The following is a 21959-nucleotide window of genomic DNA, read 5'->3' as shown; positions in this document are numbered from 1 at the left end:
AGGTGTTTTCTCACTCCAATTGCAGGTGAGTGAAGGCATTTACCAGCAGCAGGAAGCCTGCATTGTGAGAAAACAATAGTAAAATGTGGTTCACGGTAAGTATAAAATTATCTCTCTGTCTATCTAGCATTTATCTACTTTATCTCTCTGTCTCTACCTCTCAGAATGTCTGATGGGCTGAAGCATCTGCCCCAGGAACTCTGGAAGCCCTTGAGAGGGGAGATCCTGCCCCTCTCCTGATGCGAGCCACCGCTTGCTGCTGGAAGAGTAGCTCCGGCTGAGTTCCTCGTGTCCCCAAGGCTAAGGGGTAAGGCCTCAACGGCATTTCTCGATTCCCCTTTATCTGATCCCCTAAGCATAGAAGACTCCCTAGGTCAGGGGCCTTAGAGACTCGGGCTCCATCCATGGCTGCCTGAAACCTCAGGCAAACCCTTTCTTTGACTTCTCTGAGTCTCGGTCTCCTGATCTGTGAAAGGGGAAGAATTTGTAATGAACTCTGTCCTGCTCCTCTCAAGATACTGTGAAGTGTGAAGTGGATCAGAAGAGATCCTGGGCGTGGAAGCGAGGGGATGAGAAGTGCCTGCCTGCTCTGGGAGCACACAGTCAGGAGATCTGGAGGCAGCTCGGCCGCTTACCAGCTGTGGGATCTTAGACAAGTTGCAACCCCTCTCTGAGCCTCAGTTTTTCTCACCTGTAAAATGATAAGAATAATAGTAGTCTGCTACTTGGGTTGCTGTGACAATGAGATGATGTGATACCGGGAAAGAGTGCAGCACAGGGCCAGACTAAACGTTGGCTACTAATGTCATAACTTTGCTAATTCCCATTCTATTGTGAAGATTGCTGGGTTTTGTTTTTTTGTTTTTTAAGATTTATTTATTTCTCCCCAAGCCCTCACTGTTTGCACTTGCTGTGTCTGTTCCTCTTCCTTGTTTCTTTAGGAGGCACCGGAAACTGAACCCAGGACCTCCGATGTGGGAGGGAGGCGCCTAATCACTTGAGCCATGTCCGGTCCCTGCTTTGTTGTGTCTCTCATGTTTTTCTCCTTGTGTCTCTTGTTGCCTCACCTTGTTGTGTCAGCTTGCCGTGCCCGCCCGGCCCGCCGGCTCGCTGTCTTTAGGAGGCACGGGAAGGAACCAAGGACCTCCCATGTGGTAGGCGGGAGCGCAATCGCTAGAGCCACATCCGCTGAATTCTTTTCTGCTCTTTCCCCTCGTGACCGCCAGAGGGCGACAGAGACGGCGGGACACCCGCCACAGGCGCGCCCGACGCAGAGCCGCTGTCGGCCACGCGATGGCGCCAGGTCAGGGAACGGCGGGCTTTCCGCAGACTTTGGGGAGCCGGAAGAGGAGACAGAGTGAGACGGTAGTTGGGGGCAAGGAGGCTCCCTGCGATCCGAGGAGGCCTGAACCAAAGGGTCGGGGAACCTTGGACAGAGTCCCGGGACACAAAAGGATCGGTTGGGAATGAATGGGTCCGGGGGGCGTTTTGGGTGCGAGGGCGCCCCCTTGCGCCGCGCGCCGGCTCTGCACCCCTGCCCCAGGGAGCCTCCCCGCTCGGCGGCCTGAAAGAGGGCGCGCGCATCCCGGCGCGCTCCCCCCGCCTCGCCGCGGCTCATTCATCTGCAGCCGCGGTACGCCGTTGTCATGGAGACGTGATGCAGGCTGGGGGGGCGGAGGCCCGCGGTGACGTCCGCGCGGCTCCCAGCTCGTCTCCGGCGGCCTCCCAATTCTTGCCTATTTTGGAAGAGAGCCGCGGCCCTTCTGCCGATGCGCGCGCGCTGGCGCCTTTTAAAGGCAAGCGGCGGGGTGGCGGCTCCGCCAGAGCCGGGGAGCTGCCCCCGCCCCCAGCCGCGAGCCCCGCGCCCGGCCCGGGGAGCCCCTGCGCCCCCGGCTCTCCACGCCCCTCTTAGCCTCCTCCACCCTTCCAGGGGACATTTCAACCTTGGAGCAAGGGGGCCCTGCCCTTGCCCTCGACCCCCAGCCCCTCCCCCAAGAGAGGGGGCCTGTTCGTCTATAGGAGCCTTGGAAGGAAGCGAGATGCCAAGTGCGTTGGGATCCTCATGGACAAGGCCACCGAGTGAAAACTCCAGGTGAGGTTGTACCCGCGGGGTCATCCCGGGTCTCCGGAGACCCGCGCCCCTCTCCAGCGTCCTGCCTTGACCTTTGTGCCTTGGGCTCAGCCTGGGACCGTGGATAGGATCCCAGCCGGGAGGCCCCTTAGCAGTTGCTACCACCACCCCCCTCCTTATATTGAAAGGGAAACTGAGGCCAAGAGAAGAGTAGTGCTTGACCAGGGTCACATGGCAGGTTCCTGGAAGAACGTGGCTCACGGCCCAGGGATGCTGAGTTCCTGGCCAGAGGTCACTCCGCTGGGCCTTAGCCTCCCAGCATTAGCTCTGGCCTCTGTCCTGCACCCACAGGAGGGGCCACGTGGCTCTGCGTGCTGCCAACAGCTGGCTGCCCGGATCTGGAAGGTGCCGCCTCCTCTTCTGCACAGTCCAGACCCAGTGTGCTTTCTGGCCCCTGGTCACTCTGGACAAACTTCTGGACCTCATGGACTTCGCCACCAACCAACCAGGTTGCTGCTTGCAAATGTCTGCTTCCACTGAAGGCTTCCTGCAGCCTGTTACCTCTCTGGAACTTTCTGGAACCAAACCTTTTCCAGGCTGCCTACAAGTGCCAGTTGGCTCTTCCAGATGTTCTGGATAGAAACGTGGCCTGCTGGGTTCGGACCCAGAGCCATGTGGATTCAGCTTTTTGGATCCTTCTGCTCAAATTTGATGTGCCTGCCCTCTCTCCCTGCAGCACCTACAGGAGGGGTTTAACCAGGACTCTCTGAGGACAGTTGCAAAGTATTTGACCATGCCCAAGGAGCCGAGCTGGTTCCAGACATCTCTGGGCCCTTCCTCTGGACCAGAGTCGAGGACCTAGAGGTGGATCAGCCCCATACAGCCTTCCAAGTCTGGCAAAGGAGAGAGAGGCAGGCTTTGGTCCTTCCAAGGAGCGTCCATTGCCAGGGCCAAGGCTTCGGTGCAGAGAAGGGGAAACCAGGGCAGCCCTTGGAGATAAGTGATTTGTCAAGGTCACATGACAAGTCAATGCAGGGCTGAGACCAAGACCTTGAACCCTGCCTCCTGCCCAGGCTCTTTCCCTGCACCTTGACCTCAGCCTTTGAGAGGAGCCCAGAGGGCACAGTGCCCGGGGCTGGCTCTGGTCCACCTCCACCATGTGTTGGCCGTGTCACTTGGGCCACTCCATTCTTTGCACTGGGCCTCAGTCACCAAAAGTGGATGATCTCGAAGGGCTCCTCACCCCATCTGTGAGCTGGGATGCTCTGAAATAGGGTGTCTTGGCAGGCTGCCCATGGGACCCTGCTGAGGGTGCTGAAGTGAAGGAATGCTGGACGCAGTTGTTGCTTCAGCCACGAGCTGGTCGGACTACTTGGAATGACCCGGGGAGCTGTTGGCACCCTGTGGAATCTTCTGGATCCCACCAACGGTGAGTCCCCTGGTGCCCCTGGCACAGGCCTGTACGAAAGGACCCTGATGGGTTTGGGGAAGGAAACCCACGGGGTCAGTCCCAGTTCCCTCTTCCCCCATGACCACACAGGCCAGGTCTCCAGGGGCCCAAGGTGGCCCTGCTCACCCTCACCCAGGCCTGAGGACTTGAGCCTCTGGGAGACTTCAGGGCCACGTGGCCCCCAGCACTGGGCGCACGGGCCCATCCCCAGCTGAAACCGGGTCTCAGGACTGCGGCACTTAACCTCCAAGGTGCGGGAGGCACGGGGCCAGGTGGGCCCAGGCCAGAGAGGCTCAGAGTGCCAGAGACGGGTGGTTCTTCGAGGCCAAGTGGCCCAACACACTGGCGCTGACACATTGTAAGAAGGGACACTGAGGCCCAAAGGAGGGAAGGGGCTTGCATAATGCCCGCGGTAGGTTGGTGGCAGAGCTAGGACAAAAGTCCATGTCTCCCGGTCCTCTGTCCAGGACTTTCCCCCCACCAAACATTACCCATCTAGCCTGATGTCACCTCCTCTTCCTCCTTGACCTTGGAAGCCTTGACCTATCCAGGCTGAGTGCTGCAGGAGCGGCCCTTCAGCCCAATGGTCCTTTCCACTAAAGCCTCCTGGAGTGACCCTCCCTCCCGACCCACATCTTCCTGGTTCCAGGGGTTTCTCCATCAACAGGCCACAGCTGCTGCTTCCCCCTTCTTGCTGTGGGTCCACCATCTTCATGCAGTCCCAGCATTCTCAGGGGCGGGGGTCCTCATTCTCCCGTCTTGGCAATCTCTTTAGGGCTTCCTTTCTGGCCCTGGCCCAGTCAAGCCTACCACTTGCCCCCGAGTGCCCAGACTTTAACCCCATCAGCCTCTCCTGGGATTTTACCGACCATGCCCTGCAGACTCTCCCCCCACCGGACCTAGGGCCAGTGGGGATCGTAGTAGCCCACGTGTCATAGAGTTGCCGTGAGGTTTTAATGAGTCAATACATGTAAGGCACAGGTAAGTGCAGCGTCTATAAACTCGTATGTTACCAGGTGTTTTTAGGGGATAACGGGAGACCCTTGCAGCTGGAGCTTGTGATGACTTAGGCACACGTGGGTGGAAGGGCCAGGAGAAGTTTGGGTAGTGGGGGTAATGGAGCGATGAGCTGGGAAAAAGCATTATCGTTTGCTGCTGGAAGAACAAGGGGAGCCCTGGAAGGCATGTTCAACCTGGAATGGCTCGCCATCCCTGGCCCTGGTGAGCAGTGCTGGGGCCTGCTGTGATGCCCAGGAAGGAGCGCTGGCATGACTCAAGCCTGAGCCCCTGGGATGACTTCCTGTGCACCCCTTGTCTTCCAGCAACCCCACCACCACCCGGATCCCAGATGCCATCTTTGTCCTTCTCTTTGGAACTGCTGAATTGCTGCAGCCCCCAGCGTGGCCCACCCCCATCTGGTGCTCTCAGACCAAGCCTGGATCAAAGCTGCGAAAAGCCTAGGCAGTGGGGTTTAGGTTCTGCTTGCATACTTCCAGCAACAGGACACTCACTACCTATCAAACCACCCCATTCCATTGCTGCGTAGCTTTACTCAAAATCATATTTTTCATTCATTCATTCAACATGCGTAGTGCTCCTTTTGTGTGCCAGGCATTATTCTAAGTGCTTTAATGATTTAACTAAATCCCTCACATAAATCCCTTGATGTATGTGTTATTATCCCCCTCACAAAGCTATATAACAGATGGGGAAACTGAAGCACAAGAGGTTGAGTAACTTGCTCAATGTCACAAAGTCAGTTAGCAAGGAGCCATGACTGAGCCACAGGCAGGCTCCCCCAGAGCCCACCCTCCCAGCCTCCACTCTCTCCCACCTTGTAGCCCCAGGCCCCATCCCAACAGCCTGTGTAATCCACTAGCTCTTGCCTCCCTTCGAGTATCCGAGAACCCTAAACGACCCCTGTCAAGCCTTCTCTTCTCCAAGTAAAGGAGCTCCTTTCCTTCTGTCTTTTTACTTTTCTTTTCTTTTAGGAGGAACCTGAGATTGAACCCAGGACCTTGTACAGGGAAAGCAGGTGCTCAACCAGTGAGCTACATCTGTTCCCCACTTCTGTCTTTTAAATATTTTTACAAATCTTTATGGGGTGGCCAACTCCCTAGTGAAGAGTCAGTGATGAGCAAAGCAGACACGGTCCCTGCCATGGTGGCCACAGTCTAGTGGAGGGGAGGCCATATTCAGTTCATCACCCGAATAAAATGTCCCATTGCTGTTGTGACAAGTGCTAAGAGAGGCACGGGGTGCCTGGGAACACTTAACTGGGAAGGGTCAGGGAAGGCGATCCTTCCTTTGAGCTAAGGCATGAAGAAAATGTGGGATGAACTAGGCAGAGAGGAGAGGAGCACACACTCCAGGCAGCGGGGAAAGCATGTGCAAAGGCACTGTGGTAGGCAGCCAGGCCGGGGACTGAGAAAAGGCAGATGTAGCTGGAAGAGAGAGTGTAAGGCATAAGGCAAGGTAGGGCCACAGAGGATGGCAGGAGCCAGACGAGCCTGGGACCTCGCAGGCTGTGGGAATCTGGATCACTCCTCACAGGGTCCAGCATCCCGCCGGCCACCCTGCACAAGGTTGGGGCACTTTATCTTTATCTCCATCCCAGCCAGAGCGCAGCAACCTGAACCAAACTTCCTGGCTGGGGCGGAGGCTCAGCCGTGCAGGAGCCAGCCTCCCTCCACCTTGCTCCCCACTTCTGGGACAGCCTCAGCCCACAGCAGCTTCTCTGGTGGCTTCTTGTCGCTGTGTAAGGTCTTGATGATGATTATGCTCTATTCTGTCCGTCCCACCCCAACCCAGCCACCCCACCCACCCACCCCCACCCTGCCTAGCCCAACAAACCAATCTCTTGACACTCAGAAACTTGACTCAAACATGCTTCCACATGGAGACTGCCCTTGCCTCCCCCGACCAGGTCACCCCCGCATTTGGCTCTCCCAAGACACCCTGTGTGCCTCCTTTACAAAAATCCTCTGCTTTGGATGACGTTGCCAAGTTCTCACTTTCTACCAGCCTGTGTTTTCAAACCATTGCACCTCCAGTGCCCAGCACAGAGAGTGGCACAAACCCGACCAACAGATGTTGGTGGCACGGCCGAATGACACCCCGGAGCCCCTGCCCTGGGCGGGGTCTGCTGGATGCTGCAAAGGTGGAGACGAGATGCAGATGCTGGTGGGGGAGACAGACAAGTGGGCAGGCAGGGGCACTGCAGGAAGAGTGGCTTGAGGCGGAAGCACAGAAGGCTGTGTGGGCCCCAGGGAGGGGTGCCAGACCCAACTGGGGACCAGCAGCAGGCGATGGGGCCCTGAAACTGGATGGACGTAAGCCATGGAGATGTGGAGGGCCTGTCCCCTCCTTTAGCCCCTTGGGGACAAAGCCCGTGCCCTACCCCCCTGTCTTCCCACCTAGAAGAGCATTGGGTCCCTGCTCTGTATTCAAAAAGCGCCCAAGACTGGACTGGTTGATTTGCCTTCCCTGCCTGGCTCCAGGCTCCTCACCTCTGCTCCTCTCAGCCCTGCCTCCAGGCCCCTGCCCGGGCTTCCATGTCCCTCACCTTCTCAGCTCAGCCCCCTCACCTGGCTGTGCCCCTCGCAAGGCGTGGGTGCCAGTGTGTACCCTCCTCACATGGGATTTGTTGATTTCATGCCCATAAATAGATCAAATGTTCCGAATGCTTCCCTGTGCAAGCAGAACCGGGGGAGTGATAACATAATGAAAACGCCTTAGGAGAGAGAAAACAGCCTGCTAGAGGCAGCCGAACCCAGCCCAGCCGTTGCGCAAAGCCGCTCTCCAGGCTGATTGTTTTCACTTCACGGGGTGGTGAGCTGTAGACACAGGCCCGGGGAGGCGCTTGGGAATTTTGTTAGAAGACATTTATGTGTTTTCAAACCTGTCAGTTCTCTTTTTTTAGCTGTTTTATCTCTATTTTTTTATTTATTTTTCTTTCTCCCCCCACCCCCCTGGTTATTTGTGCTCACCGTCTGCTCGCTGTGTCTGTTCACTGTGTCGGTCTTCTTTAGGAGGCACCAGGAACTGAACCCAGGACCTCCCAAGTGGTCGGTGGACACCCCACTGCTTGAGCCACATCCGCTTCTCAAACCCATCTATTCAAAATAACAATCTAGTAGAAAGCAAAAACAAGTAGAAGTCAGGCAACCTCGGTTCTCTAACTCAGCTGCATGACCTGAACAAGTTACTCAGCTCTCTCTGAGAAGGTGTAGAGAAATTCTTCCCCTGGGTTAACTGGAGGCTCCAGTGTTCCCTCATTTTCTTCTCACCAGGAAATGTCTTCCTGACAGTACCTCAATAACCAGCCAGGATATGGTATGTGACTATATCGCAACAAAACTACATAAAAACAAAACAAAACCAGCCACCAGACACCCCCTCCTCCCAAAATGCAGTCCTGAGGCCTGGGGTCGGATAGAGATGGGATGGGGTGCACTGCCTCCTCGTTGCCAATTTCAACTCCTGTTGCCATGGGAACAGGATGTGGAGCGTGTCTCCTGCATGGAAGGTTACATCCACACAGCCAAAAGTGGGCTAGATGTGAGCAAGGAGGCTGGCCGGCAGAGCTTCCCAATTTCCCTCTTTTAAGGTGTGTTCTGTGGCATTCGGTAGAGTAAAGGAAGTGACTGGGCTCAGAGAGCCTTAGTACAAGAAAGAGACAAGTGGAGACATTCCTAGTGTGACTTCATCCTCTAATCTAAAGATTGGCCAATTTTTTCTGTAAAGGGTCAGTTGGTAAGTATTTTCAGTTTTGCAGACCATATGGTCGCTGCTGTAACTACTCAATTCTATGTCGTAGTGTGAAAGCAGCCATAGACAATACATAAACAAATGGACACGGCTGGGTTCCAGTGAACTCTTTATTGATAAAAACAGATGGCGGGTCAGATTTGGCACAAAGACAATAGTTTGCTGATCCCTGCTCTACCCCATGGTGCAAGAGAAGAAGTCTGAGTTGGGAGGCATGAGCTGGGCTTAAGGTCCTGCGTTGCCACGGACTTGCAATGTGAGTTTGAGAAAGTCATTTGTCTGTCTTCAAGCCTCAGTATCACCATCTATCAAATGGGCATAGTATTATCCGCCAGATTTGTCAGGAGGACGTGTCTAACTGGTGCCAGCAAATCTGAAGTATTTTTGTCCCTCTGCTCCTCACTTTGGGTGGTGCTGCCTGCCCTGCTTTGACCCCACCAGGCCCTGCACTTGCTCAGAAAACCTGCTAGAGGCAACAGCCTATCAGACTTTGGTGTCTCTCTCCAGAGACAGATTCTTGGTCTGGCTTTCCAACTTCCAACCCCAAGTGACCCCATTTCTCTAGCAGGCCAAGCCCAGGAGGGAACGAGGAATTCCTTCCTTTCTACCAACGAGTCATTTGGCAAGAGGCTACAGTTCACTCTAGAAAGTGATGTGGCTGCAGTGGCCGGTGGCCAGGCTTTGGAAGAGGTCTTTGAGACTCAGGCTGGGACTAGAATTAAGAAATGTGAGCCTCAATGCTTCCCTCGGATATTCATCCATGGCCCCAGCCCTCTTGGGGCAAAGCCAAGTAGCCACAGCTGCAGCTTAGGGGTGACTTGTGCACCAACACTTGTATCAGTGGATCTTTCTTGAGCTGTCTTGTCCACCTCTCTGGGCCGGTGACCCTGAAAGCTTGGCTCCTCTGACATCTTGTCATCTTCTCTGAAGACCCATCGAGTACTTCCCCCTCCCTTTTTCCTCCCTCCCTCCCTCTTGCTGTCTCTTCCTCATAGATGTATTTGTTCAGAGCAAGACAAGATACACTGACTCCTCTGTCCAGGTCCTTGCTCCAAGTCTCCAGAAAAGCAGCCCTAATCAGGGGTTCCCATGCTATTCTGGAGAGCCAGACTTCCTGCCCACCTTCTAACCCCCTCCCATCAAGTGATGCTCTCCCCAAACTCTGGAAAAGACCCACCTCCTATTCTCTGATAAAGGAGGAAGGGTGTTGTCCCTGCAGGTCCCTGCTAAAGCTATGCAAGAGAGGGCAAGGGACACGGCCTGTTCTTGCTGTGAAAAGCCCTTTTTCGGAAAAATAATAAAGAAAAAAATCAGCCAATCCCTTCTCGATGCCATCACCTCTTCTTGGTGATTTTTCGGGGAAGGAGTGGGCGGGTTGCCATGGCAACAGATGGGAGCTCGTCTCCGTAAAGAAGGGACCTTGATATTTTTTTCTCTCTCATTCTCTCTCAGTTGTGTGTGTGTGTGGTGTGCTGCGCACGCCCATGCCCACATGAGGACTTTTTTTTTTAGAACTAAAGAAAGCCCTTCTCTTCTCTCAGTTCCCCAAATATGGAGTGATGGAAACACACTTACTCTGGAAGACCAGGGAAGATTCAGGATGGTTCGGGTTGGGGGGCGGGTCTGAATGGCTCCTTCCTCTGAACCCTCCCCTAGAGATTGCATACAACAGAAAGACCTTCCTTCCCAAAGGTTCAGGCCAAGGGCTGGAAAGGCGGAGGTCCTGGGTGGGGAGAGGTGATCCAGGGGCGGAGGGGGAAAGAGCCCTACAAGTGATGTCAGAGAGGGCGAGAGAAGACGCTTGGGGGCTGAGGAGGCATAAAAGCCCCCCACCTGGTCAGATGCTGACAGACAAAGGCACCGAGAGAGACTCAGATATGGACACACACACACACAGAGACACAGAACTGCAAACATGTAGGAACATACAGACGCAGACACACAACACAGGAAGTTTCAGGCTTTATAAAAGACAGAAATAGAGGTGGGCATCGGCAAATCCATAGACGTACAGGGATACAGACACAGCCACAAGACACATGCAGACAGCTGCACAGATAGAGATGTACAAACATAGAGTCACATATTCAGACACTGGCTCAGCTGCAGACACACCAAGACACACAGACGCAGTCACCGTCAAACAGACAGACAGACACAAACGCTCACTGTCTGGCTACCTCCCTTCAATTGCCCAAGCATCCCTGAGCAACAGTGCATAGCAGAGAATGCTACAGGCTTACCCAGTGGGTTTGGCTGGGTGGCTCCTGCTCCCCTCCACATACCCTCCACACACTCACCCCAAAGCCCCTCTCCCAATTCACACCCTTGCCCAATTTCCCATAACGAATGGGCTCTGATGCCTCCCCCACCTCAGGCCGCCAATCCCTTAGCCTGTTCTGCTGCTGCCTCCTGCCGCCGGGAGGGGGGGAATGGGGTGACTCAGCCAGGCCAGGATGACTCACACTGCCAGTATTTTTAGCAGCGGCCAGGAGCTCTCTAGCATGCCAGCCGCCCCCCTCCTCCTGCTTGCTATTTCGGAACCATCACTGGTGATATAAATAGCTCCTCTCCCACGGCCTGAAGCTGCTGCCAAGCTATTTTTGGTTCTCTGCAGTTAAAAATAGCTTTGTAGAGGTGGGAGGCTAGGGAGGTGGGCGCTGGCCTGGGGAGAGGAGACTTTGGGGCATACAGAGCTTCTCGACTTGAATAAGAGTGGGCCCTTCTCTGCCCCTCTCCCATCCCTTTCTAGACCCTTCTTCCCATCCAGAGTGTCTTCTCCCCAATCCCATTCTCCTGGAAAAAGCCAATGGCTCTTTCGCTGAGCCCGGTGCTTCCCCCATGTTTCTTACTTCTATACCCCAGGCATCGTGTCTCCTTGCAACCCCCTTCCCTCATATTCAGTCTCGGAGGAGAAGGAGATAGTCAAAGGGGTCTCACTCTAGGGCTGCAGGAGCCCAAGCTCTACTATGATGTCCCGGGCAGACCTTGGCCAATCTGACGTCCCCTGTGAATCTTCCAGGACCGTGGACAGCGACCCGCGCCCATTTCGTTCACTAACAGTCCCCTCGCTGGAGACCAGGGGGGCCCAGCCAATAGACACATCTTTGTGTGGCAAGGGATACTAAGAATGTCTCCCAGTCAGGGCCTAAAGCAGCAGGGGGTGACAGAAACAGGGACACTGCCCTGGATTTTCATACAGGATCGGGGGTCCAAAGACCAATGGCTTATCCAAATAAAGTTTGAGGAAGGTGGGTGAGAACTTCAGGAAATCAGACTGACTTAAGTGGCATCAGAAGCACCCTCCCTGAAGGGACCACCTCTCTGGGGCCCGGGCTAATAGAGGTGGAGACAGTGGCAGGGCGGATGGACACCCCCCCATCCCCTCTGCCTCAGTTGTGCCGCTGAACACGGGATGGTAAACGTGGATGGCTCCAGCTTCAGCCCAAATGGCCCAAGAGGCCTGGATAGGACCTCTGCTCTCACGTACCCCTCTTCCCAGACACCCTACGGCTTGGTTGCATCTTCCCAGTCTGCCTCCTTGGACCCCACGTTTTTCTTGTTGGTGTCAAAGCTCATCTCCACCCTTCCTACATGGCTTTCTCCAGTCGAGCCAATCGCCTGTCTTCTATTTTTAAGTGGCCTCGCTCCAGCCCCCTGAAGTGATTTCACTCCCCCTCCCCCTGCACACACACACCGTCAAATGAGGTTTCAGATAACATGTCCCCCATCCCGCCTCCTTCTCCCTTTGTGGGACCCTGGGGAAAGAAACACAACCCCCACCCAACCCCTGCAGAGAGCAATCACCCGTGGTGAAGAAAGAAAGAAGAAAAGGGGGTGGGGTAGAGCAATGTTGGCACAATGTGGAGGCAAAACTGACAAAAAATGGGAAGGGAGGGAGGGCGGCAGACAGAAGAGAAGGGGAAACTTTGGGGTAGGGGGCACCCAAAGCTGACACAGACCACCCAGTAAGCAAGGAGATACAGAAACCGGGGTGAGGTGGGGGGGGGGGGGCAATGCGGAGGGCCGAAGACTGAAGGAGCGAGGAGTCCCAACCGGGAGGGGGCGAGGGTGGAGGGCAGCCTGCCAGCGTTAGGGGGCCTCTGTTAGGCGCGGGGGTCGCGGAGGGCCCAGCACGGACCCCTCGCTCCGCGGCGGCTTCCCCCTCCTCCCCGCCCGAGGCGTGCTTGTGTGTCGAGGGGCGGGGGCGGCCGGCGCGGGGAGCCCTCGGGAGCGGTGCGGAGGCAGCCGGCCCCGCCCGCCGCCGCCGCGGCCGCCGCCGAGGATTCCTGCCCTAATATGGAGCTGGGATTCCCCCGGCCCCGCCCCCGCCCCCGGCCCGGCGCGGGAGGCTGCGAGCGGCTGGGGCAGGCGCCTGGCTGTGGGGGCGGGCCACGGGGGGAAGGGAGGCCTTTCTGGGTGCAAACCCAGATCCTCACCGTGCCCTGAGGCCCTGCCTCAGTTTCCCCTGTCAGTGATCGAGGTTCATTCATTGACAGGCAAACAAAGAATCGCGGCGGACCCGAGTGTGTTCCTCCGCTTGGCTCTGGGAAAATAGGACCAGAGCCAAATTCAGTTAGTCCCCCTCCCTCAGGACCCTCGTTCCACCCCACCCAAGGGACTTGGGCCCTCGTGTCACCTCCCCCCACCCCCAAGTCGCCAAGACCCGGGTTTGGGAAAGGAGGAGGGGATTTGATCTTTGAAAGCAGCCAAGGGAATCCCAGACTGATTAGTCCCTAAAGAGAAACGCCATCTGGGACCTAGTCCACAGAGGCCAAGGGAGACCCTTCCTCACCCTTTGTCTGCCAAATAGCGACGGGGGGGGGGGGATTTATGGACCACCTGCTCTCCCCATTCCCTTAACTCTCCAGAAAAATTGCTGTCGGACCCAGCCCCTCCCTGCCCTGTACAGGCGCTCCTGCAAGGGACTCAGATCGCCCCAGCCCTTGCCCTGTCGCTGCCCTGGGCTGAGGACCCTCGCACGCCTGGGTCCCTGCACCCCGCTTGCAGGCCTTCCTAAGGCAGCGCCCGCCTCCCTGCGCAGCGCCCGCCAGGCGCAGCCCCCTCCGCAGCCTCGGTTCTCGCCCTCCCCTCGGCCCCCTCCCGCTCTCGTTCTACGTCATGGGATGACGTCGGAAGCCGGGGAGGGAGGAGGAGCGCCCCCCTCCCAAGCCGGCGTCTCCCGCTGCAGCTTGCTTAGCCCAGCCTCCCGCTTTCCCGCCCCCCCCCCCCCCCCCCGTCTCTAAAGCGAGCCCCCCACGCTCTTCAGGAGCTATATAAGGCGGAACGAGGCAGGCTGGAAGGGCAGCGCAGCCGAGCAGAGCCCCGGAGAGGAGAGCGAGCGAGCCTGAGCGAGAGACGGGGAGCAAGGAGGAAGCCACCGGCGCGTCGGGCTAGGAACGCAGGTGTTCGGGGCGCCCGAGCTGGAGCTCCGCAGCCGCCAGTCATGTACCGCTCCACCAAAGGCGCCTCCAAGGCGCGCCGCGACCAGATCAACGCGGAGATCCGGAACCTCAAGGAGCTGCTGCCGCTGGCCGAGGCGGACAAGGTCCGGCTGTCCTACCTGCACATTATGAGTCTTGCCTGCATCTACACTCGCAAGGGCGTCTTCTTCGCTGGAGGTGAGCAAGCTGGGGCTGCCCGAGACCCGAGCTGGCGAGCACCGGGGACCGTGGAGCTTAGGGAACCCGCTAGGACTGCTGCGGGTCTAGGCAGCGTGGCGGGGAGCCGGGGCGAGAGGGGACTCGGGGACTCAAGACTTCCTACTTTTCCTCTTGAGCTCTTTCCAGGGCTCACCTTAGTTCTGCTTGAGGGTTAGAAAGCGGGGGTGCTGTCCCTGGTGCCAGACTTCTGGAAGGCGAGGAGTTAGATCCGAACGGCCCCAGTCCTCACGAGCGCAGAAGCGCTTCGGGAGCCCGGGGAAGGAAGCGCGGGTTGTTGCGGGGATGGAGCCGCCGAAGCCCGAGGAAGCGCGGCGGCCGCCGGCGAAGCTGAATGGACTTCGCGGCCGCCTCTGGGGTGCTGTCCGCGGTGCTGAAACCGCCGCTGCGAGTCGGGCGCTGTCCGCGGTGCCGACTGTTTGGGAGGGACTTGGGCGCTGTCCTCGGTCCTGTAGCCCAGGGCTTCCGAGGCGCCTGCCGCGGGTTAGAATTCCAAGGGCTGTTTGGCTGGAGCCATCTAGCAACAGGTTTCCCGGCCAAGAGCTGAGGGCAGCGGGTCAACAGGTGTGTGCAGAGGCAGGTCCATGGGAAGTTGCTCTGGATTCTCTGAATCTCAGTCCATGCCTTTCTCACCCGGGCTCTGCCTCCCAGTCTTACTCCGGCTCTCCACTTCTTGTCCGGCAGGCACTCCTCTGGCGGGCCCCACGGGGCTTCTCTCAGCTCAGGAGCTTGAAGACATCGTGGCGGCACTGCCCGGCTTTCTGCTTGTGTTCACGGCTGAAGGGAAGCTGCTGTACCTGTCCGAGAGCGTGAGCGAGCATCTGGGGCACTCCATGGTGAGTGCAGGCCAGCGCAGAGATGGGACGCAAAGCACTTCCCATTCTGAGAATCGGAGAATTACTGGGGAGGGAGGGAAGAGGGGCCCAGGATTGGCTCTTGCCGCCCTCCCTCATGGTCATCTCCCTCCTTCCTCCTTCCAGGTGGACCTGGTTGCCCAGGGTGACAGCATCTACGACATCATTGACCCAGCTGATCACCTCACGGTGCGCCAGCAGCTCACCCTGCCCTCTGCCCTGGACACCGGTGAGGACTCTCTCCTCCCTCTCTCCATTCTCCCTCCGCTTCCCTGCTACTCCCCCATCTGCCAGTCTCTCTCAGCCACCCACCTGCTTACCAGTTTTTCTTTTCATCCACCTAGATCGCCTCTTCCGCTGTCGTTTCAACACCTCCAAGTCCCTCAGGCGCCAGAGCGCTGGCAACAAGCTGGTGCTTATTCGAGGCCGATTCCACCCTCATCCGCCTGGGGCCTACTGGGCAGGAAACCCAGTGTTCACGGCTTTCTGTGCCCCACTGGAGCCGAGACCCCGCCCTGGCCCTGGGCCTGGCCCTGGCCCTGGCCCTGCCTCACTCTTCTTGGCCATGTTCCAGAGCCATCATGCCAAGGACCTGGCCCTACTGGACATCTCTGAGAGGTAAGCCTAGAGTTCTCAGACCCCAGGACGAAGGCATGCCAGAGAGGAGGGGACACCTAGATTCTGGAGAGCCAGGGGCAGGGAGAATGGGGTTTAGGGGGCCAGAGGACCTGGGAGGGAGTGAGAATCTGGGAATCAAGGAGAGAAAACAGAAAGCTGACCTCACCCTTTCCACTTTCCCAGTGTCCTAATCTACCTGGGCTTTGAGCGCAGTGAACTGCTTTGTAAATCATGGTATGGACTGCTGCACCCTGAGGACCTGGCCCACGCTTCTGCTCAACACTACCGCCTGTGTGAGTGTCCAGAGAGGCTGGGGGGCAAGACAGGGAGCTGGGAAAGGGTATGGGAGACCAGACCAGGAATGGGCTGGGGTCAAGACTTAGTTTGGGGAGAGACCAGAGGTCAGCAGTTTTGGATGCTATAGGGTGAACTGTAAGGTGAGAATAGAATGGGAACTGGTGCCTTCTGAGTGGTGAGGTCAAGGGGAGGATCTGAATGGTGCAGGTTAGAGTAGTCAGAGATGAGGATGCCATGGCTACCTCAATTCAGTGGAGAGATTGAGCAAGGGGGACGTTTAGGTGGTGTTGCCTGATACGCATCCTAACTCTGTATCTCTTCTTTCTCTCCAGTGGCTGAGAGTGGAGATATTCAGGCAGAGATGGTGGTGAGACTGCAAGCCAAGCCTGGAGGCTGGGCATGGATTTACTGCCTTTTGTACTCAGAAGGTCCGGAAGGTCCCATTACCGCAAATAACTACCCAATCAGGTGAGCTGCCAGGCAGGGGCCTGGGTGGCAGCCGAGGTTGGCATGGAGGAGACACAATGCAGGCCGCTGCTCTGGGAATGGACATCAAACCCTTACCAGCTGCCTTCTCTCTCCTCTCCAGTGACTCGGAAGCCTGGAGCCTCCGCCAACAGCTGAACTCTGAAGACACCCAGGCAGCCTACGTCCTGGGTACTTCCACCATGCTTCCTTCCTTCTCTGAGAATATCCTCTCCCAGGAGCAATGCTCCAGCTCTAACCCACTCTTCACCCCAGCCCTGGCGACTGCCAGAAGCACCAGTTTCCCCAGCGCTACTGAACTAGGTGTTGCCTCAACATCAGAAGAGCTTCCCCAGCCCCTCAAAGAGCTGGACTTCCGTTACCTGCCATTCCCTGCTGGGCCAGAGCCTTCTCTCCAAGCAGACATGAGCAAGGACCTTGTGTGCACCCCACCCTACACACCCCACCAGCCAGGAGGCTGTGCCTTCCTCTTCAGTCTCCATGAGCCCTTTCAGACCCACCTGGCCACCCCCTCCAGCTCTCTCCAAGAACAGCTGACTCCGAGCACCACCACCTTCTCTGATCAGTTGACACCCAGCAGTGCAACCTTCCCAGATCCACTAACCAGCCCTCTGCAAAGCCAGTTGACCGAAGCCTCGGCCAGAATCTATGAAGACCAGCTGACTCCTTGCACCTCCACCTTCCCAGAACAACTGCTGCCCAGCACTGCCACCTTCCCAGAGTCTCTGAGCAGCCCTTCCCACGAGCAGCTGACTCCTCCCACCACGGCATTCCAAGCACACCTGAGCAGCCCCAGCCAAACTTTCCCAGAACAGTTGAGCCCCAACCCCACCAAGACTTACTTCGCCCAGGAGGGATGCAGTTTTCTCTATGAGAAGTTGCCGCCAAGTCCTAGCAGCCCTGGTAATGGGGACTGCACACTCCTGGCCCTGGCCCAGCTCCGGGGCCCCCTCTCTGTGGACGTCCCCCTGGTGCCCGATGGCCTGCTCACACCAGAGGCCTCTCCGGTTAAGCAGAGTTTCTTCCACTACTCTGAGAAGGAGCAGAATGAGATAGACCGTCTCATTCAGCAGATCAGCCAGTTGGCTCAGGGCATGGATAGGCCCTTCTCAGCCGAGGCTGCCACTGGCGGACTGGAGCCACTGGGAGGGCTGGAGCCCCTGGACTCCAACCTGTCCCTGTCAGGGGCTGGCCCCCCTGTGCTCAGCCTGGACCTGAAACCCTGGAAATGCCAGGAGCTGGACTTCCTGGCTGACCCTGATAACATATTCCTGGAAGAGATGCCCGTGGAAGACATCTTCATGGATCTCTCCACCCCAGCCCCCAATGGGGAGTGGGGTTCAGAGGATCCTGAGGCAGTGGGCCCAGGAGAGGCCCCATCGCCTTGCAACAATCTGTCCCCAGAAGACCACAGCTTCCTGGAGGACCTGGCCACATACGAAACCGCCTTTGAGACAGGTGTCTCAGCATTCCCCTACGATGGGTTCACTGATGAGTTGCATCAACTCCAGAGCCAAGTTCAAGACAGCTTCCATGAAGGTGAGTACAGGCAAAATGTCCAAAAACTCAAGTCCCTGTCCTGACAATGAGATGCTGCGTAGCATTGGGCAAGTCAGTTCCCCTCTCTGTACCTTGATTTTGTTGATAGGATGGCATCGGCTGCTGCCCAGCACAGCAGTAAGGATAAGAACAAATTTTTAAAAATGTATACGAAAGTTCTGACAAGAAGGCGTGGAGGGCAGAGGCAGGGGAGGTGGGATAGAATGCTAGAGGATTCTTAGATGATGATTTCTGCTTCTTAACCCTAAATCAGTCATCATCAGCCCATTTTACAGATGAAGACAATCAAGGTACCTGAGTTAAGGAAACTTGCCTAAGGTCACAGAGCAAATGGATGGAAGAGGGATTTGAGATCTCTTCCAGTATTCTTGCCCCCCGAAGGAGATACAGAACAAGATTTTATAGGAGTGGGGCAAGGAAGAGGGTGGGACTCAAGCCCTGGCCCCACCGTAGGCTCCCTGCTTATGGCCCAGGCCTGTCTAAGAGCAGTCCTAGTTTCACTTCCTCCAAACAAATCGCCCCCTCATCTGCTGAGCCTCCAGTGATCACTCAGCCACTGGGCCACCATATTTAGAGGCCCATCCCCTATGCCAGCCCTGCACCATATCCTCAGCCCACGAGACTCTCTTTCTTAATAGGCCTTATCTGATCATCCTCTCTCTCTCTCTCCCTGCAGATGGAAGTGGAGGGGAACCAACGTTTTGAATAAGTCTGTGACTTAACGTCGTCAAGTATGGCATATTGTCATCAAGACGTGGAGCCGCTCTCCACCCCCCCGGGACTGTTGGGGGGATTCTGGGGGCCGGAGGGGGATGTATCTGATTCTCCAGGCCCTGCAGGATTTGGGAGGGGAGGTGGGAGGGCAAGGGAGGGAGCTTCTTTTTAAAATCAAGAGACTTCGAGCGATCCCAGTTTCCATTTCAATCTGTATTCACTCGTAGTGAGTTTCCTTGAATGGGATTTCAAGCGGAGAGTGGGGGCGTGTCACCTTCCACCCCGCACTGCCCCATGGGCCTGGACGAGTTCTCCACTCCCAGGGGCCCAGCCGCCCCTGGGCCTTGGTGGGGGAAAGGCAGGGCCCACCCCAGGCCAGCCTGTGCCCCAAGGGGCTCTCGACATCCACGTAGAATTCTCTACACTCCAGTAACGGGATTTCAATTCCGATGGACTCTGCCGCCCTGGCGGTCCTTCCTGTGACTTTTGCGCCCCGCGCCTGGGGTGAGGGGCGCGAAGAGACGCTACGTTCCTTTCCGATGGAGGAAGGCAGACCTGCCGTCACACGTGTGCTTGCACGAGAGCGTGTACCTGGTGCGGGACTCATGGCCACCAGACCGCCGGGGCCTGCCCAGACGGCCACCTCGTGGTGCTGCGGTGACTTTGTAGCCAACTTTATAATAAAGTCCAGTTTGCCTTTTTGGTACCCCTGGTGTCATGCACTGCGGTGAAAAGGGAAGGGTGGGGGGAGCTGGGGTTCAGGAGGTAAAGGCTGGACCTGCTTACAGCCCTGGTACTTCTGCATTCACTCATTCACTCATTCAGCGATGATGGTGAATATGAGTCAACACCTGCATGTGAAGTGTGGCCCATCCTGTGCTAGAAGCAAGCTTGGAGCTGAAAGGATGCTACATCTTGCTTTCAAGGTGCTCAATATCCAACACCGAGGATGCTAGGGGGTCTCCCCCCTGCTCCAGGCTTGCCGTGTCCACAGTGCGGGAGGAGAAGGGCCTGGGGACGGACCAGGGGATTTGACTTGGCATTAGTTCTGGGGAGGGACTTAAAGCTTCTGACATGCTTCTTTCTTTGGCCTGAGCCTGTTGGGAAGCAACTTCTCTTTGGGGTCCTGGATCCCTTCATTGGAAATTGTAACCACCTCTGCTATCCCCCACAGGGGGCTTTCACTGGCAAACCCTCTTACAGTCCTTATTCACTGTAATAAAGCCTGTGGTGCAGGCGGACTAGCCCACTTTCACTGATAAAAAAAACAAGGATCACACTTACAAGGCGGTTTGCCTCCACACTTGGTGAGAGGCACAGGTGGGCAACACACTCTCATCACCTGCCAACAAGCCCTGGGCTGGCTCCTTTGCCCCAAAAACCAATGACCCAGATGTCTCAAGTCATCCCAGATTACCCAAGAAGGGTAGACTTGGGCTGGGGCGGAAGACGGTCCCCTGATCATGGGTTACGGAACTCCCCACTTTTGACACCTCCATGTCTTTGAACTAGAGCAGACCCTAATCTTATGAACAGACTATAATTAGTGGGTTCAAGAGAAACAGTTTCCAAGTTTGAGGGCCCAACAGGCACAGGGGATGGTTAGGAGGGAATGGAAATTAGGGGGGGGAAGATCTGGGTTCAAATCTTGCCTCCACCAGTTATTTGCTGAGTGTGATCTGAGCTTGTTTCTACATGGGTGAAACTGTGAATAATGAAACCAACAACGATGGCACTTAACTCTCAAAGATGCCGTCTCTTTATAAGCTGAGGAGCACAGAACGGACATAGTTATGAAATTGAATTAGAAGGCAATGGTGTGGGAAGCAGATGTGGTTCAACTGATAGAGCATCCGCCTACCATATGGAGGGTCCAGGGTTTGATACCCAGGGCCTCCTGACCCATGTGATGAGCTGGCCCATGTGCAGTGCTGCAGTGTGCAAGGAGTGCCGTGCCACGCAGGGACGCCCTTGTGTAGGGGAGCCCCACGTGCAAGGAGTGTGCCTGCAAGGAGAGCCACCCCGTATGAAAAAAGCGCAGCCCGCCCAGGAGTGGTGCTGCACATACGGAGAGCTGACACAACGAAAAGAGACACAGATTCCCAGTGCCACCTAATAATCCAAGTGGATGCAAAACACACAGCAAATGGACACAGAAAACAGACAATGGGAGGAAGGGGAGAGCAATAAACAAACTAAATCTTTTTTTTTTTTTTTAGAAAAGAAGGCAATGGTGACGACAACATCTTAGAGGGAGCTTTGTGCCCTACCCCAGACCCTAGTCTTCCCCCAGTGGATACAAGGGCTGGGCTCCAGTGGCTGAGAACACTGGAAAGTCTCCTAAACCTCTCATTCCAAATCCTCCAGACTGGGACCGCGACCTTCAGAGGGTCCCACAGGAAGATGTTCCCAGGGGCCTGTCACCCCTTGTCCACCTGGAATGAGTCCTTGGGTGGACCAGGAGGGTGAGGTCTTACCCCTGCCTTCCTTGTGCATGCTTCCAGCCCGGACATGAGAACACGCCTGTAAGCCCCAAGAAAACCCTGTCTTGGTGCCGCTCCGTCCCGAGCACCGAGTGCAGGGCAGGCACACGGTCAGTATTTGCTTGAGAGGACCGCCTGCAAGGATCAGCCCCAGGATTTGAGTAGGAAGCACCAAATTCTGCAAAAATGTGTTCCTAAGTTCCCCAGAGGGCAAAGGATTGTAACTTTTTGCTTTGAATTTTAGAGAACCATGAGCTCAAGGAACACATTGGAGTCCCTTCTGAAAAGGCCACTGGTGTCATCAAAAACAAGGAAAATCTAGACACTGTCACAGCCAAGGAGACATGATGACAAAATATAAGGTGGTATCGTGGGTGGGGTCCTGGATTGAATAAGGACATCAGGCAAAAACCAAGGAATTCTGAATCAAATATGGACCTTAGTTAATAATGATGTATCAACAGTGGCTCATTAATTGTGACACATGTACCCTACTAAAGTAAGTTGTTAAGAATAGGGGAAATGGGTGTGGAGTATATGGAAATTGTCTGTAATATTGTCACAACTTTTCTGTAAGTGTAATTGTATTCTAACATTAAAAGTTTATTTAAAAAGTAAAATATAGGCACATACAATGAAAAAAACACCTCACTGGTGTTTGGTGGTGGTGGGTGATGATAGAGCCTAGGAAAGTGTTTGTTTTCTTTTCTAGATTGCCAAGACCTCTTTCCCAAGGGGCAGCCAGCACATCAATTTGAAATTATCATCCGGCTTTCAGCTGCCTCTTTGTTTTAGGCCCAGAGGAACCTCCATTATTTTAGCAATCACCAATGCATTTACAAAAGTCCTTTTTTTCTCAAAGTTTCTTTTAAAAAATTGTTAGTTTTACGAACACTCTTCCTTCCCCCTCCTGGGTATCTAATCTGCTTTCTATCCCTGTGTATTTGCTATTTCTAGTCATCTAGAAAGCAGACTTTTTTCCCTTGCTTGGTTAAC

At 55.9% G+C, this 21959-nt stretch overlaps 1 protein-coding gene across 2 annotated transcripts; it reads left to right on the top strand.

Moving 5' to 3' along the window:
- Positions 1-1833: 1833 nt before the first annotated feature.
- Positions 1834-19186, top strand: NPAS4 (neuronal PAS domain protein 4). Of its 2 annotated transcripts, XM_004463606.4 has the most exons (10): positions 1834-2092; positions 2423-3500; positions 13561-13912; positions 14636-14787; positions 14932-15034; positions 15150-15423; positions 15607-15716; positions 16053-16188; positions 16310-17745; positions 18443-19186. In XM_004463606.4, exons 3-10 carry the CDS (start codon positions 13738-13740, stop codon positions 18469-18471), a joined length of 2415 nt encoding a protein of 804 aa, XP_004463663.1. In that variant the 5' UTR covers positions 1834-2092; positions 2423-3500; positions 13561-13737; the 3' UTR covers positions 18472-19186. The 2 variants fall into 2 exon arrangements, with proteins under 2 accessions (XP_004463663.1, XP_012382675.1); XM_012527221.3 differs by having other exon boundaries at positions 1834-3500.
- Positions 19187-21959: the final 2773 nt, after the last annotated feature.

Source organism: Dasypus novemcinctus, chromosome 10 (genome assembly GCF_030445035.2).
Source record: "Dasypus novemcinctus isolate mDasNov1 chromosome 10, mDasNov1.1.hap2, whole genome shotgun sequence".
Lineage (NCBI taxonomy): Eukaryota > Metazoa > Chordata > Mammalia > Cingulata > Dasypodidae > Dasypus > Dasypus novemcinctus.
Note: the sequence above shows the minus strand (reverse complement) of the source record. Positions and strands in the feature narration are given on the sequence as shown.